This window comes from Mytilus trossulus, chromosome 6 (genome assembly GCF_036588685.1).
Source record: "Mytilus trossulus isolate FHL-02 chromosome 6, PNRI_Mtr1.1.1.hap1, whole genome shotgun sequence".
In the NCBI taxonomy this organism is placed as follows: Eukaryota; Metazoa; Mollusca; class Bivalvia; order Mytilida; family Mytilidae; genus Mytilus; species Mytilus trossulus.
In genome coordinates, this window is record NC_086378.1 from 41067126 (window position 1) to 41093686 (window position 26561).

Sequence of the window (26561 nt, forward strand, 5' to 3'; positions counted from 1 at the left end):
ACAAAAAACAAAATCGGGGCAACAAACTAAAACTGAAGGAAACGCATTAAATATAAGAGGAGAAAAACGGCACAACATTAAAATGTAACACACACAGAAACGGACTAAGCATTAGACAAAATCCTATGAGAATTACAAATATAACATCAAAACCAAATGCATGAATTTGGGATAGATAAGTACCATTACACGTCTTATAGTAATGTGAATTCACACTCAAATATAAGAGAAAACAAACGACACAACGGAAACGCAACCTTAAAATGTAACACACACTGAAACGAACTATAATATAACAATGGCCATATTCCTGACTTGGAACAGGACATTTTTAAAGGAAAAAATGGTGGGTCGAACCTGGTTTTGTGGCATGCCAAACCTCCCTCTTTTATGGCAATGTGAAATATAACATTAAAATGGCAACACAACTTAACAGGACTACAATATAAATAAAAAGGAGAATACAATTGACAAAGAAACACACGAATAATAGCTTACAAACCGCAACAAGTTTAAAATTTTAATACGCCAGCATAAAAATCAACAGAAATATATAGTATATACATTAATCATAAAAATATTCATCACTGCTGCTAGATGATACTAGGCACGGAGTCTTAATGACAATTATTACAGTCTGGATGGCAAGGTTTAGCATTAACTCTACAGCGACATCCACCAGAAATGTCACCTGGACCCTAAAAGGAAATATACAATTATTAATGCTATTGTTGAATAAAATGAATAATCAAGATCGGCTACTACAAAACAGAAACTGCACGATTTTCACTTTGAAAAAATAAAGGAAATGAGACTAAGGATCGATAAATACCACGAGTGATCTACATATTCGTCTTAACAGTTGACAAATTAACGTTAGAAATTGGATGACCTGTCAACACAATTCACATACACAATTTTAACGATGTTTTACGGACTATGGATTGTGAGTCTATTTGTATACTAATCCCAATTAGAATATAGCAAAGTGCTCTGGACCAATTAAATTGTAGGATTTGGTGTTTCAGTAATAGTTATCAAATGAGGACGCAGTGTTTCAACGTATGATCTCACACTGACACATGCAGTCCGAATGGGATAACTATTTTACATCCCACCTGTTCTAAAAAAACCATTTACACTTCATTAAATCTAGTTTTGGACGCCACACAATCCTTATTATATACTTTATACATGTATATCATTATTTAGTATACACCTTTAATTAGCGCCGGACGCAATGTTTTTAAGTATGTTAAATTAACAGCGAGTTCGTATCCAGTCGTCCTGATTAGGGATTTGAGTCGTGGGTCGATATGTTAAAGGTCTTGAGTTCGAATCCCAGATTTCAGGGGTGAGCCGGATCATCGCTATGTTTTGTAACATTTTGACAAAAATGCTTAATCCACAATACAACTTAGAATTATTTATATAGATAAGACTAACTGTCAAAACGTATGTCTATGCTAGGAATCGAACACAAGACCTTCAGCATATCAATCCACGACTCAAACCGCTACACCAGGACGACTGGATACGAACACATTGTTAATTTAACATACTTAAAGTCATAAGAAATCTCAAATTAAAAAAAATAAGGCATAGGGTTTTTTCAATGGATAGTTTTCATTATAAAACTTATGTACATACACTTTTTCTGAAGAAAATTCTTTAATTTGTTTTTTTTTAGGAGATGTTTACTTTATTTTAATTGCTTCCTGGAAGAAGCAATTTCCCGACATATTTACCGTATGCAAAGTGACCTCAGTGTGACCCATCTCGGAAAAATCCGGTGATCGCAATACGCATGGATGTTCTTAAAATAAACTATTATCTGATTGTACATATTAAATACCTGCTCAATATCCATGATTTTTTGTGTTTGTTGACGACAGGTGGCAATCGTTAAACTTCGGCTTCAAAACACGAACTTTAATTACCTGCCATATTTTCACAACAGCACTGACCGATTGAAAAAAAATTGACGGTTAAACGAAATCTATGGGAAAAAATGATAAAATTGTGTACAGAAGATTACGTTTATGATGTTTGTATGCATTGGTAAAAGAATTGGAATAACGTTATTACTCACCAGTCACTCGTTTATTATGATTTTAAGCATTGTGTCCGGGGCTCAACAAAGGTATATACTATATAATTGTATAGCGTTCTAAACTTGATTTTATGAAGCGTTAATAATTTCTTTTACTAATCTAGAACAGATGGGATACAAAATAGTTATCCAAGTCGGAGTCGAACTTGTTGTGTCAGTGTAAGATCACCCTCTAGCCCCCGGCTATCATGATAATTTTAAACCGACACACCGCGTCCTCATGGGATAACTATTACAAACATTGTATTTTTCCTACATTTATTTTGATAGTTAGTCTTTTCCGTAGAAACTTAAGTTTAATTGTGGATTAGGCATTCTCGCCAAATTGTTACAAAACATAGGAAAGCATACAAAACAAAGAAACTCAAGCAAGGATGATCTAATAGGGATGATCTGGCTCAGATAACCCCAGGTAGAAGAGCTGTGAGGTAATAATTGTGTAGAAATAACGTTCGTAGTAAGGGATTATCCTTTTGTCTACAACTGTCCCGAAGCATAGTTATGAGATTGAAAAGATTTATCACACTGTGATTGAAACTGACTAAAAGTTGAATTTTGAAATAAACCAAAACATTCAAAATAAGTTGAAGTTGAAGTTTACTTGTGCATTTGAATTGCTACCTTTAATATAATTATGAAAACATAAAATCACTTCAAATTACTATAAAATTAAACAATATTAAAGCAATACAAAAAGTAATAAATTGCTGCGCCGAGCGCAGATGGATACGACCGCAGAGGTCCAACCCTGAACAGTTGGGGCAAAAATGGACACAATATTCACGCTTGATACAGGCCTGAATTTGGATTCTAATAAAATATTTGACACATAATAGGTTTAAGATATAGAATAACTGTAGTATAAAACTTAGAAATGGTTACGTAATGTATTGATGGTTGCTTCCCTCCCTCCCCCCCCCAAAAATACCCCTCTTTTTTCAGTTTTGTGCATTACAATATGCTGTTTCGAATGGACTTCCCCCCCGAAAACAAACCACTAAAAAAATTCTGAAAAAAAATTCCCCCCCCTCCATTTTTTTCAAATTTCCAATGGAGCTTGCAACTATAATTACTCATTTCAAAAATACATCACAAAAGTCAAAATGACATACATGATCATGGCTAAAATTAATATCCGTTCATCAGCATTTTTATTAGTAACTTCTAAAAATTAATTGACAGCTAATCACCTGAAGACAATACAACAATTATTTATACATAATTTAAAAGCAGTGTAAGGGAGGTAATTCAAACGTTATATATAACAAATGGGGAATGTGTCCATAGGGACACAGATGATGCCCCCACTAGCATATCACATTAAAAAGGGACATAACTCAATAACTGTAAAATTGACTCTCCCAAAATTAAAACCTGAACTGGGTTAAGTGGTTATAAGCATTATATATTTCATTAACTTAGTTGAGACAAACTTAAGTTAGAGAACAGAAACAAAATATCATATGTGGTTATATAGGGACAAAACTGAAGAAAATTAATCAAAGTGCTTACAAGCACCAATTGGTGAAGATTGTTATATTTTTTTCAGTGAACATTGCATTGTATTTAGCATTGATTGTTATTGATGCAATTAATTTTTTTAAATTGAAGTTATCTTCCTTTTTCCATAATTGTAGTTCACTGAACTACAGTTATGGACAAAGGAAGATAATTCCATATATTTTTTGTTTGTTTCATTTTTAAAGGAGCATAACTTTAGAACACTTGAAGTGACACCACCAAAATTCAAACTTGATCTTTATTTTAGGCAATAAGCATTTTGTACAAGTTGTATACCATTTGGTTAAGGCAAACTAAAGCGAGAGAACGGAAACTAACTTCGGGACGTACGTACGGACAAGGGTAATAAAAATACTCCTTCCGCCACAGATGAACCGTACACTACAGACAAGTACACCTTACAATCAATCTTTGTAATACATATTGCCTATAGTATCTTGAAAACTTAACATTGACCAATGACGCATAACATTGAGGTCAAGGTCAGATGGTACTTGACAAACAAACTTTCATATCTTACAATCCTTCCATACAACTAATATAATTGACATATTGACCTATTGCTTATAGTTTTTAGTTTACACCAAATAAACATGACATATTGCATACAGTATTAGAAAAAAAACCATCATATCTCATAAACTTTATTTGACTACTGAACCATGAAAATGAGTTAACTGTCAGATGACACCTGCCAGTTGGACATGTACACATTAAAATCATTCCATAAACTAATTTTCGTGGGAACAGGTTAACCACGAATTTCAATGTTCAACGAATAACACATGTTTAATATGCTTTGTATACAGAAATTGATAAAGCCAAGAAATCAAATGAGGTTGAGGTCAAATGAAAACTGTCTGATGGGCATGATAACCTTGCAAGGTACGCAGAAACTAAATATAATTATCCTTTTACTCATATTAAGAGAGAAATTAACATCTCAAAAAATCTTAACTTTTTTTTTCAAGTAGTCGCTGAACCATAAAAATGAGGTCAAGAACACATAGACATAGGAAAGACGGGATCGTCGTAACATAAAAGCATCTATATACAAAGTATGAAGCATCAAGGTCCTCCACCTTCTAAAATATAATATAAAAAAGAAGATGTGGTATGATTGCCAATGAGACATCTCTCCACAAGAAACCAAACGACAAAGAAATTAACAACTATAGGTCATCGTATGGCCTTCAACGAACAAAGCCCATACCACAGTCAGCAAAAAAAAAGACGCCGAATGACATTGTAAAACTATTCAAACGAGAAAATTAACGGCCTTATTCCTGTTCAAAAATTGAATGAAAAACAATATGTAACACATAAACAAACGACAACCACTGAATAACAGGCTCCTGACATGGGACAGGCACATACATACAGAACGTGGCGGGGTTAAACATGTTAGCGGGATCACAACCCTCTTCTTAACAGAGAATAGTGGTGTAACAGTTCAACATAAGAACTATCCATAAAAATCAGGTGATAAGGGCTTAACTCATCAGATGGGTACAAATACTACACAGATTGGACGTGGCCGGGTACTTGTATATCCCAACAACAAAAAGACATTAAGTACAGATATGAGAGTATTCACAGTTATTGACAGCTAGTTCAAACTTGAAAACTGGGCAAATAATAAAAAAATCTAAATTCATGTTTATATTCAGCATATCAATGAACCCCAAGGAATCAAATTTTGGCAAAGACGGCTTCAAGCCGTCAATCCCTAATGGGGTAGACCAGAGTGACATCCCCTCACGTCATTCGTTTTGCTTGTATAGTGTTGAAACCCCACCCCCCCCAACAAATCTTACTGAGATTGATGAGAAGGAGGCAGGCACACACATGAATAAATTGACTTTAAACACTTTTTTATTTTCCTTCTGTTTCTCGCGAAAATATCGTATCGTGAGCTCTCCTTTACACTATTTACGTTTCTTTTACAATCTGGAAAAATCAGAATGACGAGATATTCTAAATATATCCAACCTTCATTATATTTAATAGTGACGTCATTGTGGGAATGCCACACTACGCAGAAGCAGGGATATCCTTCACTGGTGATTTGAATCATTCTCAGAGTTCGTGCACTAATTAAAAATTGGTATAATTGTATTTGCTGTTGATGATTCAAACATGCAATACTTTAATTTGTAGGTCAGCAACTTTCAACGTAAACAAAGACCGTGGGGATACATGAGATTGGGGAAAGAAACGATTTTATTATTTTTTTCTGTAAAATTCTGTTTTCAGAATCTTCCTCCAATTCAGGAGCACCTCAATTGATGAGTAATTATCCACTAAAATGAAAGTTAATGTATCTGAACACTTAAAATTTGACATTTAGTATATGATTGGTAGTCTTTTATTAAAACTAAATTTTGTGTACCAACATAATCATTGTAATTTGTAATGGTAAAAAAACATTAAATTTAAAATATTGCATTTTGTAGTTTCAACCTATTTATTCATGAAATTTACAAATATTTCAAAATATAGGATCATATTGTTTTTTTTTTATTAATACGTGTATCCCTGTGATGAGAGTTGTAACTGGAAACTTTATCAATGGAATATAGATTTTTCAGGCCTCATAGCCAGAAATTAGTAGCCTCGGATTTTGCTAATTAATATTCATAATAAGTAAATGAGAATTGTACCACGTGATAATAGTTTGAACTGGTCTGGCTAAATATCACTAAAATCTTTAAAATACGGATATTATAAGTTGCCCGTCACAGAGTCCTTATTTACAATCACTTTGAAATTTCCGTAAAGGGAAAACGGTACTATTTATTCTGCCATAGGCGACAATACTAACATTTTTTAAAATTTACCAGTTTCTATAATAAAAACCTGGTTAAGACAGTTATGTGTGGTGTTAGTACTTTATTTCTGTATTCTAAAAATTGAAGTCAAATAGTATCATGACCAATTTCCAACGGAGCTGGTTTATGTTATCTATGCCCACCGTCATTTTGCACCAAGTTTATGAAATTTTGGAAGCCTTTTTAAATAATTCTCTAGAAAATATTTCAATAGGTTTTAAACTTTATAATGTAAATTTACACACTGCAGTTATTCATAGATAAATAAAAAAATATATTGTACCCTGACATCCAATCACAGCGCTCCTAAGTTGACTTCCTTCCCCTGTCTTGGGTACACAAAAGGCCAACCTAATGCTAGGAAAATGTAATACTACTGTTTTCCCTAACGTTGTCAGGCGGTCAAAATCAAAACAATGAACGCGAATTTAGTGAATTTATCATGTTTTCGTGAGTTTATTCTTCTTGAAATAGGGGCATTTTAACTTTACGTTGGAAGCTAAAGTTCAACGACTACACATACAAGGTTTGGACTTGCCTTTTCTTTGGACATTGAAGTTTCAAATTTCATCCCGGTAACCTGTTTTTCTAATGACCTTTCAAGCAAATTTTCAACACGAAGTCAGCCGTTTTAGCCTGTATTTTACACTGCAATGTTAAAAGCCTCTCGCTTCGATTTTTAAAATAGCTCAGGAACCTTGATTTATGAAACAACAGTCATTATGTTTCGTTTAAATTGTGTATATTGTTGTGTATACTTATTTTCTGCCCCGGCAACCTGTCTATCACTTACATTACTTTTTTCAAAATTCCCTATCATTTTAATATAATTTCCGTGACCAGTATCCGATTTCTTTAGTATAATATTCAATTAAGCAAAGTGGCGTTGATTTCTGGATAGGTAACTTTCTTAAGAAAAAAAATAAAATCTTAGAGTACTGTCACCAAAAATGGAAAATGGCCCTAGCCTGCAGTTCAGTGGTACACAATTAAGATTTTAAAAAATATTGTAGTTGTTTTTAAATGACATAATTCAGTTGAATTTTAGATAAATTACTATCAACTTTAATCGAATGTTTAGATTTAGATTTGGAAGATGCAAATCTCTTCCATGGTCCTAATTGAATCATAAACTAAGGAAACGAAATTACATTAAACAACAATTGATTTCAATATTGTCAACCTTTTTACATGTTCTAGCTGCTCTTTTTTTCATTCTTAGTTTATTTGAAGACTATCAAAAGATACCCCAAAAAAATAAAAAAAATAATTTCCCCTCAGAGCTATTCAGCTTCTTGATTATTAAAATCAAACTAAGTTTCATTTTGGACACTTTGGACCATAATGTAGACCAATTTGAAAACGGGACCCAAAATTAAAAATCTAAATTAACGGTTAGATTCTGCTAATATAAGGAATCAAAGATCCTTAATAATTCAATTTTCGATGAAATCAAACAAAGTTTAATTTTGGACCTCATGTGAACCAATTTAAAAACTGAGACCAAATTCCAAAAACTTAATACACGGTTAGTTTCAGCATATCAAAGAATCCCAAGAATTCAAGAATGAAACCCCATTGAAATTGGTCAAGAAATAAGCAATTTATACAAAGTATTAGAAAAGTATTGTGTTGGTCCCTTTTTGGCACCTTATTCCTAAACAGTTCCAAAATCAATCCCAACCTTACCTTTTTGGAATAGACCTTCTGGTACAATTTCAGAAAGATCCATACACAAGTTATTGTTTGGAAACTAGAAAAATACTTATTTTTTCCCCTTTTTGTCCCATGTTCCTAAACTGTTGGAACCATATCCCAAGCTTACTTTTTTGGTTTCAAACCTTGTGTTTGAATTTCATAGAGATCCATTCATTTATACTAAAGTTATTGTCCGGACACTAAGTGTCTTCGGACGACGCTGACGACGACGACGACTACAGACGACGACGATACCAATATACGGACGCAAAAGTTTTTTGCCGTCGTATAGAAACGATTTCACTTGTGCTGAATTCAAAGATTTTACCTTTTTCTATTAATGTGTCAACGATTTACAGTATTTTTCTGTGCATAGTTTCAAGATCGTTGCGTGTTAATTTATCGGTACTTTATAATGACAATTTGTTTACCAATATACACAAGTTTCGTCGTTTATATTCAACGACTTGTATTTAAGTGCTCTTTGTTAATTTGTTTCAAATTTTGACTCATTTTTTTTTTAAATCCGTCATAATATTCAAAAGTGAATTTGTGCTACATCATATTCGCTAATATTCGCTACGTGAACATGTTAATTTCATTAAAAAAAATATTTACCAATATACATAAATATCAAATGTTAGAGAAAGGTGAACCACCAGCAGCGGTATCGACCCAGTGCTAGTAAATTAAGTAATAAGTTACTCACTTAACTTGTCAAATATAAACTTACATCGGGTCCCCATCTTGGTCCTTTCGTCACCCAACATATTTCGGTTTTGCATATTGAACATTTTATCCAATCACACCCATCTTTTTTCTGTAATATAACTTTGCACTGAGGGCAATGCATTGCATCCCCTTTATTAACCATGTCCTGAAATGAATATTTAACCTTTTCATAAACATTTACGAATAAAAGGAGAAAATGAGGTAAACGCCAATCACACAACACCCCACCGATAAAAGACACCCATATTCTAGAAAAATTGTTATTAAACTTAAATTTTATAAAACATTCTGATTATTATGTGTCTCCATAAGTTGACAATTAAGATAAATAACTACATGTAGTGACGACGTTACTGGTTTTGGATAAGCGATATGAGAATTTGTGTATATACTGTGTATAAAGAATATGTGTTTCGTACCAAATTGTTTAGAGGGAAACATAAACCGTTACTCTAAAGTTTATCACGTGAAACCACATCAGCCTGTTTCAAGAGATACAATTTCTAGATGGATAAAAAAAAAGTAATTGCAAAAGCTAACATTGACACAACAATTTTCAAAGTTCACAGCGTTAGATCTGCATCAGTTTCTAAAGCTAAAGATGAATGCAGTACCTATTTCTCGTATTTTACAAAAAGCAGGATGGTCAGATGCAAGCACATTTGCGAAATTTTATAATATAAAGATTGAAAAAGATGAAATTCTTTCAGCTTTAATGTGTTGGAGAATTAATCATAAGGTAAGACAATATATAATTCTTATCCTTAGTATTCAGTTTTATCATTATGATCCATTATGAACTTTGAAGACTTGAGTTTCACACATGAGCAGCACAATCTCATTTAATCCATACAGTGTTTACACAACTCATAAAATTACAATTAAACTTCGCCTTTTACCAAGGTAAGACTCGTTTAATACACCTTATCGCTATTTCCGCTTGACCCGAGAATCTGTTCCGCTTGAACTATTGGCGTCATACAACAATCACTTTTCCATTGTGGCGTCAGATATTTTGAATTATGACGTCAAAATTTTACGGGACCCTGTGTGATGTCCAGTAATGGCGGACAAATAGCGATAAGGTGTATTGTTAAATTTAGTATGACGTCCATTATAACATAACTGGTAATATAATTGTTTAGGGGCTGCTGAAGTACTCCCCCGGGTGCGGGAGTTTCTCACTAGATTGAAAACAGTAAAAAAATTAACGGTACCAATTTTCTTGCACCAGATGCGCATTTCGACAATACATGTTTCTTCAGTGATGCTCGTGGCCAAAATATTTAGGCGTAACTATAAGCCATGATCTTGAATGGGGAACACATATAAACAATTACCTGTAATTACCTGTAAGGCAAACAAAACCTTAGATTTCTTCGTAGGAACTTAAAAAACTGCACACGTAAGGTTAAAAATCTAACGTACACATCACTTGTCCGTCCAGTCGTCGAATACTCTTCCCCTATCTGGGATCCGTACAAAAAGCAACACATCACGCAGGTTGAGCAGGTACAGTGTAAGGCAGCCAGGTTTGTCTTCAATGATTATAAAGACAGATCACCTGGAGCATTTTCAAATTTAATTTAATCATTGGAATGGGAAAATTTAGAAATAAGAAGGAAAAAAGATAGATTAACTATGCTATATAAAATAAATTGGGGGTTAGTTGAAGTTCCTAAGGACAATTTAGCAATATCTAATAGACGTACTAGGGGGGAACATAAATTTAGGCAAATATCAACAAATAAAGATTTCTATAAATTTTCATTTTATCCTCGCACTATTTCGAACTGGAACTCACTACCTGAAGCAATACGTATGTCTGACACCCTGGAATCCTTCAAAAGTGGCATATCCACTCTAACATTTGAAGGATCCACAACAACTTTTTAAACTACAAAGCCACTGTACATAATGTATATATGTTATTGTTAATGATAGGTCTTTGTCATAGAAGAAGAAGAAGAAGAAGAAGAAGAAGAAGAAGAAGAAGAAGAAGAAGAAGAAGAAGAAGAAGAAGAAGAAGAAGAAGAAGAAGAAGAAGAAGAAGAAGAAGAAGAAGAAGAAGAAGAAGAAGAAGAAGAAGAAGAAGAAGAAGAAGAAGAAGAAGAAGAAGAAGAAGAAGAAGAAGAAGAAGAAGAAGAAGAAGAAGAAGAAGAAGAAGAAGAAGAAGAAGAAGAAGAAGAAGAAGAAGAAGAAGAAGAAGAAGAAGAAGAAGAAGAAGAAGAAGAAGAAGAAGAAGAAGAAGAAGAAGAAGAAGAAGAAGAAGAAGAAGAAGAAGAAGAAGAAGAAGAAGAAGAAGAAGAAGAAGAAGAAGAAGAAGAAGAAGAAGAAGAAGATCCAATCAAAATTTCCACAAATGGCTCCGATAGACTCACAGTAGAACAAAACATACTGATTTTCAAAACTTTATTATAAGTAGCAATCGATTCACATCTACAATCAAACAATTCAAATCAATCCCTCCTCCCCTATACAAAAATATTATTACATTCTTTAGTAACACTCTCATTGTTCTAAAAACACCTTTCGTCCCCTTCCTTTGCTACATATTTTTTTCTTATGAATTTTCCTTTTGTAATGTAATCATTGAATGTGTTTTGTTACACATTTATTCTTTTGCTATTCAGCATGAATTCATAGCTTTTAATTTTATTTTCGAATTTAGGAGACGGATTTATATAAGAGCACTGCTCTTGTTTCCTAATCCCAATTATTGAATCTTTTGTATATTTCGTATTAAATTTTATGTTCACCCTTGTACATGTAGCTATATATATAACGATTTCTTTTATAAAATATGTTTGCATTAAAAATCCTAATTGCGATGGTGTAGATGTTGTATAGATAAAAAGTTAATTGTCCATGTGAACTGAAACCCTGTGGCATGCAACTTATACGAAAGGTTCGTATATTTTTCTTAGAGTAACACACCAGCGTCATATGTCAGTGACGCTCGAATAAAAATAGTAACAAGAGTGCACACACTGAAATGTCTCGCCTTCTTTACTAATCCTTGATACTATCTTGATAGACCTAAATATAAAGCTTTATTACAACTGTCACATAAACTCAACATTAACCAAGAAAAGGAAACATTGATCAATGAACCATGAAAATGAGGTCAAGGTCAGATGAACCATGCCAGGCAAACATGTACAGCTAACAATTCTTCAATACAACAAATATAGTTGACTTATTGCTTATAAATAAAGAAAAACAGACCAAAACACACAAACACTTAAAACTAAGCAATGGACCGTGAAAATGAGGTCAAAGTCAAATAAAACCAGCGTAACTGACATAAAGATCATAAAATATATCCATACACCAAATATGGTTGACCTAATGCATAAAGTATTAGAAAAATAGATCAAAACTAAAAAACTTAACTTTGACCACTGAACCATAACAAATGAGGTCAAGGTCAGATGACACCTGTCAGCGAGACATGTACACCTTACAATCATTCCATACACCAAATATAGTAGACCTATTGCATATAGTATAAGAGAAACAGACCAAAACACAAAAACTTAACTATAACCACTGAACCATGAAAATGAGGTCAAGGTCAGATGACACCTGCCGGTTGGACATGTACACCTAACAATCATTCCATACACCAATTATAGTAGACCAATTGCATATAGTATAAGAAAACAGACCAAAACTTAACTATAACCACTGAACCATAAATATGAGGTCAAGGTAAGATGACACCTGTCAGCTAGACATGTACACCTTACAATCATTCCATACACCAAATATAGTAGACCTATTGCATATAGTATAAGAGTAACAGACCAAAACACAAAAACTTAACTATAACTATTGAACTATGAAAATGAGGTCAAGGTCAGATGACACCTGCCGGTTGGACATGTACACCTTACAGTCCTTCCATACACTGAATATACTAGACCTATTGCTTATAGTATCTGAGATATGGACTTGACCACAAAAACTTAACCTTGTTCACTGATCCATGAAATGAGGTCGAGGTCAAGTGAAAACTGTCTGACAGGCATGAGGACCTTGCAAGGTACGCACATACCAAATATAGTTATCCAATTACTTATAATAAGAGAGAATTTAACATTACAAAAAATCTTAACTTTTTTTTCAAGTAGTCACTGAACCATGAAAATGAGATCAAGGACACTGGACATGTGACTGACGGAAAGTTCGTAACATGAGGCATCTATATACAAAGTATGAAGCATCCAGGTCTTCTACCTTCTAAAATATAAAGCTTTTAAGAAGTGAGCTAACACCGCCGCCGCCGCCGGATCACTATCCCTATGTCGAGCTTTCTGCAACAAAAGTTGCAGGCTCGACAAAAAAGGTAAAAAGAAGTACGAAAAAATCGAAGTTTATAAAAGTTAAGTGACTGAAAAAATAAATAAAAGAGAAACAGCTAGAGATCAGAATACCGTAAGCAATGAAGACAGTGCTTGAAAGTCACATGTCAAACTCTTATTGCTGTGTCCTGAATTTAGATAGTAAAAGCGAAAATTCGCATTCGCGAGTGACAGTAATATTTATGCATGAACTTGGTATCTTGGGGCAAGAAATAGAAAGCATACGCACTGATACTCTGGATAAGAATACACATTTGCGTCATCACAAATTTTAATCTAATAGTTGGATTCGGAAGTCAAACTACCTACCTCAAGTGGTAAATTAAAATAAATACAGGATTATATTCAGCATTTTAAAGACCCCCATTTGGACCAACTTGTAAACTGGGCTTAAAATCATTTTAAACGAAATACAAACAAACCTACCAAATAAAACAATGTACCAATAATCATTTATGCAATGTCTTTTATAAATCTATAAAACTTATCTGTAATCATTAAAATGTCTAATAATTGAACAGCAAAATTTATACAGTCCTATACAGCTTACAATCATCAGCACTTAAAAAACAGAAATTTGTGTAATACATTTATCTGTCAATCAGATATTAACAAGATGCTCTGTTCTATATAAACAGGTGAAAATTAGTCATGTAAGTGTAATCAAACTTTATAATAACCTTTTCTGTTCAAAGAGAAATAACTCATTCACATAATATTACCACTTTTGAATACTGTATTATAAAGGGCGATAACTCAATAAGGAGAAAAGCTAAAATATTGAAAATTAAAATTGACCTTCAATTAGTCACAAGCAACAACATATTTAAATTTGAAAAAAATGTTCAAAGAGTTTTCATGTTATTATGGAAACCTGTTTGGCAGCTGCACACCCGTCCGCCCGCCCCCGTACTTCCCCAAATCAGTAACCGATATTTCCTATGAAAATCCGGTTTAAAACATGGACAATTTAAGAATGAAATTCTGCATAGTACATTTGTTTGTAAAATACGGAACCGAATTCGGAAAGCAGCTTAGAAGTCTGGTTAACGATTGAAGAAAACTTGTACTAACTGCGTCATTTTCCAATAATTAAAATTTATGATTGGTTTATTCGGAAATTAATATATATATTTTAATTGTATATGTCTTTATGGTAATTATTTAAATGTTGTTCCACAAGTGAGCTTGCTATGCTAGCCTTTAAAACAATGCATCAACAAGTAAAGTAAGTAAACATACGTATAACATCTCTTTAGTTCTTTTAGCAGCTGCATTGTTATTTGCAGGTGACTGTAAATCATCTTGATACATTTTACAATTCACTCCTTCGTGTATGGCTTTACATGTCAAACAGTTCTCTTTCTTGCATATAGGACAGTTAAAGAAGTTAACATGATCTTCATAAATACACCATCCTCGACAGTCAGGAGTTTTACAATGGAAGCTATTTATCTCCTGGCTCTCTGCTGTTGATAAACTCTTTTGCAAATATCTTTCATATACATCGACAGGAACTAACTAAAAAATATATATTATAGACTTAAGGTTAAACAACTTATACTAACAAACTATTGAAAGTCAAAGGGGTCAAATCATTCCAATTATCAAACTGTAAGTATCATTTTATCATGACTATTGGGTATCTGCATCGACACTTTCTGTATCACTTCGGAATAATAAATATCATACAGAGTTAGGAAAATTGACGACAGGTATGAGTTCGGTTTTCTTTCATAGTTATGAGAATGCCGGACTATGCAACGAATGATAATATGTAAAGTCCGGTTTTTGGATTGATTGATTGTGTTTTTCGCGTTGTTTTGCTCATATATGTACTAAAAGTCTTCTTCGGTTATGTCACATACGTATACGAGGAAAAGAGTTCGGGGTTGTGGTCAGAACAATCGGAACATATCCGTCGTCATATGTGGAACCGATATTCCGTAACGGTCAACTACCTCATGAAAGCGTCCGTAAAATTGTCGAAGGGATGCGCCACTTGGAAACCTTTGCCTAATAACTTTCTTTATAAGCAGCATTTCTCTTTTAATTAAATTATATTTGTAAATGCAATCTCTGGAATATATAGTATCAACTGGTTGAATAAAATATGTCGACAATAACAGGGCCGTAAATTACATGGAGGCATGTAGGCAGTTGCCTCCTATTGCGGGCTGACCCCCCCCCAAAAAAAAATACGAAAAAAAAACCCCAGAAAATAAAAAAAATGGTTAAAATCATGCATTATTTTAATAGCACCGGATATTAATTTGACCAACAAGGTGATTAATCTGTTAGCCTTGTCAGTTGGGTCTTGCAGTTGTGAAAGATCGTTTTCTGCGCTACGGCGCCTCAAAACATGGAATAGGTCAACAATGACGGAAAACATATTGTGTGGTCTTGCTATGCTACACATACATGTACATAGAAGTGACAATAATGGCAATATTGAAGGTATAGAAGTGCTCATGAGATGGGATTCATCCGGTCACAGAAAAATCGCCTTAACCAAATAATACTTTCAGTTTAAACAAACAGTGTAACTTTATATTAATTTGAATTTTATGATCAAAATTATGAGTAATAAATTACACGTGAATTTTCAGTTTAAGGTTTGTAAATTGTGTCTGTGAAGCGAAGTTAAAATAGCTCGATCTGAACAGACAAAAAAAGCAGGATAAACCACAAAAAAAAAGCAGGATAAACCACAAAAAATGCTCAAGTTGGCAATGTCAGGGAGTCTTTTATTTTAAGTTCGCAAAATGTTTCACTCAAACTTAGTAAAAATGGCTTGTGCAGTCATAAAGCAGTATAAAGCGTAAACAAATATTACTTTACACCTAATCTTACTCTGAATTATAAAATTGAGAATGAAAATGGGGAATGTGTCAAAGAGACAACAACCCGACCATGGAGCAGACAACTGTATTCAATATTTTTAGGGTCCAAATTTTTTTTGCCAGGGGAGGCAATTTACGGCCCTGCTCAATTAATGACACAGAAAATACAAGACGTTTCACCTTCTCATGCAACACATATATGTTAGAGTAAGTAGGTGAAATTAGGAATTACACGCAATTCCTGAAACTGTCTAGTTATTACCAGTAATTACTAATTTTGAAATGAATTTTTACACTAACTGTTGACAAAGACATTTATTATTCAATTCTTGTATAATAAATAATGGTGCTTTGAAATACCAAAGCTATATGTTAATGACCCGGAAGGGTTTTACTGCAATGATATGTATGATTAAATGATTAAATACTTACATCTGTCAAATTCAAGGGCATACAACCGGATGTGACGTACTATGATTTGATGGTGTTACACATAAAGAAGATTTATTTGTTGGATAAACTGTATGTGACTTTTTTCATGTGTAATACTGGTTATTACAAGCATTCCTGTCATAGTCAGTTCTATAGTTTAAGAAAAATCTAGTTTAATGTACATCAACATAATAGGACATCAACAGCGATTCGAGGAAATTTTCTTCAAAAATTTCAAGCAAGCCGCATCATGATAGAATGAAGTATAGACCATTAACTGATCAAATATTTATCTCATCTGCTTACAAACAGCTTGATATGACACAACAGATTACGTTAGGGTGATAAATAGCGCTAATGGACCTTATAAAGTATTTTTTTGGCCCATTTATACCTCTGATTTTCTCAAAGTAAATTTGTAGGCTAGTAAATAAAACTTTTGGTAACTTTCATTCATTTATGGGAAAGTAGTTGAAGAAACTAAGCTGAATGAACTATCCAGATAACGTTGTACTGTCTCCAATGAGGTTTCCTTATGTAAAACTTAAATTTAGTGAATAATTTGCTGTTACTGCTTTAAAAATTAAAGAACCTTAGTGAGCCGGCTCACAGACACCACGCCCTCACATTGTCACTGGACAAATAAAATAACTGTACGAAATAAAATCATAATTTCCTGTCGATATTCACTTCTTGATAGTATGTCATTACCATCTACAAAGTTTCACGAAATTCTGTTGAGTGGTTTCATGGGAGTTGCGATGACAAACTGTTGCAATAGTATATTGAGAAAAATAAGTTCAAAGGGGTGTAACTCATAGAAAAAAAATAAATCATAATGTCCTGTCGATATACACATCTACATATTATGTCTTATGCTAACATTGCCTATGTAAATTTTTTAAATTGTTTGCATGCACATTGAACGACAATTTTATGTGACGTATAAAACATTTTCTGACGTCAGACACTCAAATCAATCAATGTGTTCGTAGATAGTAGATGTTTTTGTGTTCTGTTAAAATTGTTCCTTTTAAAATTGTTATACGATGATGACTGATGTACCCATATTTTGACTATTTTATTTATTGTGTCTTTATTTAACGCATCAATGTAAATATAACGGAATTTGATGAGACTGTCATTAAAGAGAGAGGGTTAGCGCTATAGAACCAGGTTTAATCCACCATTTTCTACATTTGAATATGCCTGTACCAAGTCAGGAATATGACAGTTCTTGTCCATTCATTTTTGATGCGTTTTGTTATTTGATTTTGCCAAGTGTTTGTAGACTTTCCAAATTGATTTTCCTCTAAGTTCAGTATTTTTGTGATTTTACTTTTTACTACAACCAAGTCGATGTCAAGTTTCTTCCTAGAAAAAAACTTTACTGCTGGTGGATTATTCCCCGAGGGCATCATTAACTTGTTAGCTTTATGCATGATGAATACAAAATATACGAAGAACAAACCGGCTGGGACGTCGCCCGGGTTACCAAGGTCCTCTTTTTGCTGCACGGAACACTGAAGCATTTGATTTGTGTGTTCCACGGAATCCTCCGGGATGCCCCTTGATTGGACATATGTTCAGCCAGAAGGTAATTATTATTTCAAAAATTCAGAAACCTTTCATAAATTAAAGCCATGTTGCGTCAATATTTTCGACTGTTTAAATACACCTGCTACAAGTGAATCAACACCTATCATTTCTTCTTGTAAACATAAAAAAGAAAAACGTGTAAGACTTGTGATATGGTAATCACGACTCCCGGTTTTACTAGTAATTTAACATCTAAAACATTTTATACTAAATCTTTCAGGCCTCTGGACTGTTCCACGGACAATGTCGTGTACGGAATCGAATGTACTTTGTGTGGACTTCTTTATGCTGGTGAAACTGGTCAAACTTGCGTAAAAGAATAGATCAACACCGGTCTGATAATAAAGATCCTCAATTTAGGGTTCTTTATAACCATTTTAATCAACCGGGCCATAATACTTCTTTATCTATGAAAGTACGCATCATTGAGAAAATTTATCACCACACAAATAGCCCTGTACTCAGTACTCCTTTCCGCAAAGATAGAGAAAATTTCTGGATAAGGGAGTTAGGGACTGCAATGCCATATGGTTGCAATGACAATATTAAAGGAGTAGGAAATTTGTCAAGTCCTGCCTGCAGTGATGTTAATGTAATGAGTTTATTTAATACTACCTTACGACAACAACGTAGTCATGGGCAAAAACATTACCATCGGCCTAATGTAAAAGAGTCTTCCAAATCTAGATCACCCTCTGGGAGCTTTGATGACCTTCTTTCACATCTTCATTAACCACTAGGGTAACATTACATAAGAACTATTCTCTTTTCACTGCCAGTTAATTTTCTAAAACGTTTGAGAGATTATGCACTTGACAAAGGAGGCACCAATACATTTACTGCAATATACAGACTAGTCAGTATTATTTGTGATGTAGCTCTTTTTCGTCTTTTCAAACTAGTAAGATCGGAACCTTTACATGAGGAAAAGAGGAGATTCCTTCCTGTTTATTTTGCCAATAGAGGAATTGATGCAATCAATATCTGCAATGTTCTACATCACAAGAAGGTAACATCTAAAAAAAATCCTATTTATTTTCAAAATCAGTCTGTTCCTATTGTATCCTACAGTTACACCAAAACCATTGCACCTAAAATATGTAACTATAAACAAGCATCGCAGGACCTTGACTTAGAACAATACCTAAAAAACCCTCCGACATGTGACTGTTCCCACTCGCCTTACAATTACAACCCCTCTGGTCATGTTATAACTGGGGATCTAAACATAATTCAACATGAAAATCTTCGAAAGGTGATTTCTCATGGTCCTAAATTTAGAGAACCCAAACACATCAATTGGAACCATAACTTCAAAATAATTATGGATTCCATTGAGGACTACCCCAGAGCATGGGCTAAGCGAGAAGAAGTTTAACTGGACACTTTGTTAGAATGGGTTAAAACTATCAGGTCTCTGGTAAAACGTCGCATTCGCAAGTTGAAAAAATGTGTGAACGATCGACCAAAGTCCGTTTTCAGAGACAAAGAGGCCATGAAATGTTTATCAACTCTTCATGATAAGTATGTTGTTTTTCCAGCGGACAAAGCTTCAAATTATATTGTCTTTGTGTGTTAATCGTTTTACTACGAATGTCTTGTAAAAGAATTGGGTATAAAGGAGCACTCAGGTAAACCCACATACAATGACATATCATTTGACAAGGATAAGATTTTAGCAAATCATAAGTCCTTCATGTCTTCAATAAAAATTACATTGAACACCAAATCGGAGGACTTACTTTGTTTGTATTGGATACTAAAGCTTCATAAAATTCCGTACAAACAACGATATATTGCTGGCTCATCTGTATGTTCCACTAAAGAATTGTCCATTAGATTGACTAAAATTCTGTCCTCAGTGAAAGAGGGTCTTCAGAAATACTGTGAAACTGTTTACTCGCGTAGTGGTATTAAGGTGTAATATCACCAAATCATGGTATGACACATCCGGTTGTATACGAAAGTAGGTCTAAAAAAATATTCCCTTGAATTTGACCGTTGTAGGTAATTAATCCTACATTTTATTGCAGTAAAACTATTTCTGGGTCATAAACATATGTCTTGGGTATTTCTAAACACCATTATTTTTTATTTGTGATTTCTATAGAAAATTTTGTAATCTTGAGGTTACATGGTGACTAAACCTTGTGCACACATAGAATAAGGGGAGAAATTTGATTGGTTAACTTCCGATGATGGTTATTTTCTTATATGCAATGAAATGTTATGTGAAATTTTTCTATAGAACTGGACAGGATAAAAATTTACTCTTGCCAAGTATTTCTTTATTTGAAACAAAGATAAAATCTGCACAATTTTTTGAAAAGTGCAAATTTAACAAAGACTAATAGGGGAAAATCAATGGTGGTATAACACCTAATATGGGAAGCTGTATATGCACCTATGGCCTTGTGAGTATTCTCATGTGTTAAAATTTCTTGCTATTTAAGTGAAATAATACAAAAAATGAAATATTCTGAGTGAATTGAGTCTCCAAAACACATTTTATGAGAAAATTGTCTTGAAATAGGCCTGTACCATGAATATTCAATTGACAAAACAAGCCATACTAAGTGCATATTTTTTTTTTTTGGAGAGGATGGTTATTTCTTATATTTTGCTATGATATAACAATTTCCTAGGTAATATACTTAAATATAATATAGTAATAAGTAGATGAAATTATTTCTAATGTTGTAACGACAAGTTATTCTTTAAAAGAGAAGCCTTTTATGTCCCTCTTTGGAACGCGGCGTAAATTTAATTTTTACGTAAGGACTTATTGAAACCTCCTTGGAGTCAGTAAACTTTTATATGGATTGTTCATTCTGCTAAAATGCTCTAATTACTCATTTTTTATATCATTTCTACCATAAATGAGTGAAAGTTACCCCATTATTTTTATTTATTGGCCTGAAAAGTTGAAATTTTGAGGAAATAAGAGGTATAAATTGACCCAAAGAGACTTTGTAAAGACGACAAAGAGGTTCATAAGTGATATTTATCTTTCTAAAATCATCTTGTGTATCATATTCAACTGTTTGTAGGCAGATAAGATAGATATTTGATCATTTATTGGTCCACACTCCATTTCTATCTTGATGCGGCTTGGTTTGGATTTGTCGAAGAAATTTTGCTCGAATCGCTGTAGATGTCGTCTTTCATTATACTAGATTTTTCTCAAACTATTGAACTGATTATGACAAAACTTGACAGAAATGCTTGAAATAACCAGTATAACAAATGAAAAAAGTGTCATTCAGTTTATTGAACAAAAAGGTCTTCTTTATTAACCATATGTGGATTCTTAAAAATTATAAAAGAACTTCTAGACAATTTTAAATCTCGGTCTTATTCTGAAATTAGTTCCATCAAAACTTTTGATTTTTCAACCCTGTATACCACCATTCCCCATGTGAAATTGAAAAATCGCCTAAAAGAAATACTCCACAATGCTTTTCAACATAAAAATGGTAGCATACGCTATAAATTTATTACTTTGGGATTTCATGAGGCATATTTCGTCAATAGTCCCAAGCAAAAAGGTAAAACATGCTACACAGAAGAACAAGTAGTCAGTATGCTGGAGTTTCTTATCGACAACATATTTGTTGAGTTTGGAGGTAGGCTTTTCCAACAAATTGTCGGCATTCCTATGGGAACAAACTGTGCGCCTCTTCTTGTCGACCTCTTCTAATGTTCATATGAATCGGAGTTCCTCCAAACACTTGTCAAAAACAAGAGGATCAAAGAAGCCAGATTATTTCATTTCACTTTCAGATATATTGATGATGTTCTTTTCATAAACAATCCGAACTTTTCTGATTGGGTTCCATTAATATATCCCCCAGAACTAGAGATTAAAGAAACAACAGATACGGCTTCCTCCGCCTCATTTTTAGGCTTATATCTCGAGTTTGACTTACACAGTCATCTCAGTACCAGAATCTATGACAAACTAGACAATTTAAATTTTGAAATTATAAATTTCCCCCACCTAAGTAGCAATATACCAACTTCACCTGCATATGGGATATATATTTCCCAACTTATTCGATATTCAAGAGCTTGCAGCTCCTACTCAGACTTTGTAAAACGTCATCAATATCTGAGTTGTAAGTTGATGAACCAGGGGTATGTCAAAGAACGTTTCGTCCTTTTTCTAAAAAAAGTCCATCGGAAGGTACCAAGACCTTGTTGATAAATATTCCATATCAACTTCTCAAATAATACACGATGGTCTTGATGTATATATTCTGCGTACTGATGTTGTTTACCATCTTAACAACGTGTTTTATTGTTCATTTGTCTTTGTTCTATTATTAATATTTCTTTTACTGTTGAATGGTTTTATGTGATATCCGTTTGACGTGGCACGGTACTTATACATCTCGTCAATGTGTTTGTATTGGCTTTCATTTTTTAGTTGTTTGTTTTGTATATGCGACTTTTTGTATTTCTTTTGTTCTTATAACGTGACTCTGTACGTTAAAAAATCCCGTCAGTATGATATTGTTCTATTATATGTCATTATGATATATTTCTATTATGAATTACTATATATGTTGAACCACAAACGTCAAAATCATTCAATTGCGTAATGGAATCAAATATTTTTGGATTCTTATAAATTCTATATATAACTTTTGGACTAGTTTATATCTCGATCTATTTCTGAAATTTATTCTTACATACTTTTGACATTTTCTGACGTCAGACACTCAAATCATTCAATGTGTTCGTAGATAGTAGATGCTTTTGTGTTCTGTTAAAATTGTTCCTTTTAAAATTGTTATACGATGATGACTGATGTACCCATATTTTGACTATTTTATTTATTGTGTCTTTATTTAACGCATCAATGTAAATATAACGGAATTTGATGAGACTGTCATTAAAGTGAGAGGGTTGGCGCTATAAAACAAGGTTTAATCCACCATTTTCTACATTTGAAAATGCCTGTACCAAGTCAGGAATATGACAGTTCTTGTCCTTTCGATTTTGATGCGTTTTGTTATTTGATTTTGCCATGTGATTATGGACTTTCCGAATTGATTTTCCTCTAAGTTCAGTATTTTTGTGATTTTACTTTTTAATAATCAACAAAGTTTCATGAAATTCTGTTGTCCCGATCCCGAAATCCCGGGCTTAAAAAAACGAAATCAAGAGGTCCCGCATTTGAATAAATTTAAATCCCGACATCCCGAAATTCGAATTAAAGAATTCCCGGAACTCGAGAGGATCAATTCCGAAATCCCGAGCTTAAAAACACCCCGATCTCGGAGTCCCGATATAGGTCCATTCCCCTCTTATATCGAAGTTATTGCGCTTTTGAGACTGACCCTGTTTAGTTGAAGACTTTTTATTGTTATCTCCCTAAAAACTGTTTCTTAATTTTTTTCAAATTATTTTACCAAATTGCTTACTATATTCTCGGTTTTGTTTGTCTCCAATTTTGACTGAAGCAATACGGAGACTCCATATGAGACTTATTTCCCTCTGTATTTGACATAAGGGATATATGATTTAATAGTATGATTGGTAAGTGATAGAGACCTAAGGTACAGGTGATTTGAGGTCCTTGATTCATCTTAACGAAATTGAGGCCAAGATCAAAGGTGTAGGTCAAAATTCTTTATTTTGACTTTTCTTTGTTATTTGATCTCCTCTGTAACTTTTTAAGATATATAAAAGAACTAGTGCAAATTTTTTGCCTAATCGGGATAAAGATAAGACTCATTTGGTCTTAAACAATTCAAGTACTCCTTATAGGAATTAGTGTCCTTGAAATGATTCAATTTCAGGTTAATTGATTATTATTCCAACTTGGTACATGGTTAAGCCATAGGGTTTTTTGCAAACTGTTGGTTGACATATGACCTTCAACAACATTAACCTGAGTAATCATGAGTTAACCGGTAGTAGCTATTTTTGCACTTATTTAATGGAAAAGCACCTAGATTTTTTTTTAAATATGCATACAAAATCCTATCATTTGAGACCGGAAGCGACTTTCCCTAAACCGATGGTACTGATATACTTAGCCATATTTGTCACAACTTTTTGGAATTTTAGGTCCTCAATGCACTTCAACTTTGTACTTGTTTGGCTTTAAAAAAATTTGATCTGAGCGTCATTGATGAGTCTAATGTAGACGAAACGCGCGTCTGGCGTATTAAATTATAATTATGGTACCTTTATATATACCTAATTTCTTCCTTTTTCCAGACAAAAGTATATAGAAACTATATATTTTTGGATTCAGTGTTAATAAAGCTATCACGTGAGACCGGAAGTGACATTTTTAAAACCGAAAACAGTCAAATCTCTCTTATTTCAGTCAAAAATAAATATCAGTAAAAAATAAATGAATCAGTACGAAGAAACCTTTCGTTGGATGCCTATAGTGACTTTGAGTAATCCGAAAGTTAGTTCTCAATTGGTTATGGTTTTTAATTATGAGGTCTTTCCACTTTTCCGTGGAAAGAACTTTTGATTTTGTTCTGATTATTAGGTCTTTTCAATAGTTAAATTTTATTTTTTTATTTTGGCTTATTCTCACTCCTTTTCATTAACCGTACATCTTTCCTGGCATCAAATGATAGACCAATTTCTGTACTTTCTGTTTTATTAAAACTTTCAGAAAAACATGTTTCAAAAATGTGTATGACTATCCAAAAAAGATTAGATCTTCGACAAGACCACTCTTGCCAAACTTCCCTTATCAATATCATAGATAAATGGGTACAGAATATGAATGACGGTAATATCAACTTAGCAGTCCTGTTGGATTTTAAGAAAGCTTTTGATGTAGTAGATCATGATATTTTCTATTAATGAATTGCTTCGCTGAACGCAGCCTGACACGACCGCAGAGGTCAAACCCTGAACAGTAGGGACAAATTTGGACACAATTTTCAAGCTTGATACGGTCGGAATTTAGATTGTGATTACATTTTTGACATTATGAAGGTTTCTGACCAAAAAAAATGTGGTCAAAGATCGTATAAATTTATTGCGCAGTACTGTGCAATTGATTTAAAGTTTCTTCTTTCTTCTTGAAATTTAAAAAAAATTTGAAATTCAAAAATTAGGAAAAACTAGATGTGTCAAAGCGACACGAAAGGCCCCGTCCCAAAAAGTTGAAAAATCTGCCGTTTCAATAATACATGTGGACATAAACATGATGGTTGTGTCAAATATAAAAAATCAGCTCAAAATGTGGAGGCGTATAGAAAAAAAATATCTGTATAACTGTGATTTTCAATAATTTATAATAGTACAAAGCCCGTAATTTCAGCAAAAATTAGCAGAGCGGAACGAAACTTAAACTTGATCTGTAACTCATTATTGTTAACTCACATACCAAAAATCAGCCCAATGTCTGAAGGCGTTTAGAAAAAAGTCCGTATAACAGTGATTTTCAACAATTTCTCAAAGTCCAATGCCCATAATTTCGGCAAAATTTAGTGGAACGGAACGAAACTTAAACTTGATCTGTAACTTAGCATGAAACTAGAAGAATGCTTGTTTGTGGATCAATTTGGAACCTAATTCCTCAACGGTTGGGACCATCATCTCCATAATCAATTCCAACCTTCCTTTTGTGGAATTTAACCTTCTTAATAAATTTCATAGAGATCCATTCACGTAAACTAAAGTTGTTGTCCGGAAACCAAAACTGTGTCTTCGGACGACGACGAAGACGCAGACGACGACATCATACCATTATGCGATCCAAAACAAGTTTGGCGGTCGTATGAAAACTTGAAATTTATGGATTTGATAATGCTGCTGTTTCTTTTATTAAATCGTATTTGAGTAAAAGAACTAAACAAGTACAAATTGTGTAAATGTTCATTCTGAAAAACTTTATATCAAGTATTGTCCCCAAGGCTCCATATCAGGGTCCCTTATGTTTATATTATGTATAAACGACCTTCCTATCTATATGAAAAATTGTTGCACTGATTTATATACTTGATTCAACTTTACATCTTTCTGGTAATTGTTATCAAACTCTGCAGTCAAAGGTACAATAAGATTTACATGGTGTTGAGGAATGATCTAATGATAACAATATGTTCAACAATAAAATAAAACAAAATATATGATTATTGCAAAGCAAAGAGCAATGCCATATCACAATAAGAGTTGTTTAACTATATAAAATCAAGTGATAAAATCTTCCACATGCGAAAGTCTCTTAGGAATTAAAATTGACCCTTCCCTCACATGGACAATCCAAGTTGATGTGATCTGCTCAAAAATTTCCTCTAGGCTATATCTACTATTGAAGATTAAGAAATTTCTAAATCTAGACTGCAGTAAATTATTCTATGATGGTTATATCTTGCCACTAGTTTATTATTGTTGAACAGTGTGGTATAGTTGTAGCAGTGAAGGTTCACATATGAAAGTA

The 26561-nt window shown here is 33.3% G+C and overlaps 1 protein-coding gene across 2 annotated transcripts in view; it reads right to left on the reverse strand.

Moving 5' to 3' along the window:
• Nucleotides 1-506: 506 nt before the first annotated feature.
• Nucleotides 507-26561, reverse strand: part of LOC134721349 (ranBP-type and C3HC4-type zinc finger-containing protein 1-like) — a 244662-nt gene continuing 218607 nt past the window's right edge. The window contains exons 10-12 of one of the 2 annotated variants that reach the window (XM_063584289.1): nucleotides 14505-14783; nucleotides 8897-9040; nucleotides 507-698 (exon numbers count right to left, since the gene is read on the reverse strand). In XM_063584289.1, coding sequence (XP_063440359.1) covers nucleotides 618-698; nucleotides 8897-9040; nucleotides 14505-14783 — 504 coding nt within the window. In that variant the 3' untranslated portion in view covers nucleotides 507-617. Of the gene's footprint in view, nucleotides 699-8872; nucleotides 9041-14504; nucleotides 14784-26561 lie in introns of both variants that reach the window. The other variant, XM_063584290.1, reaches the window with a different exon arrangement.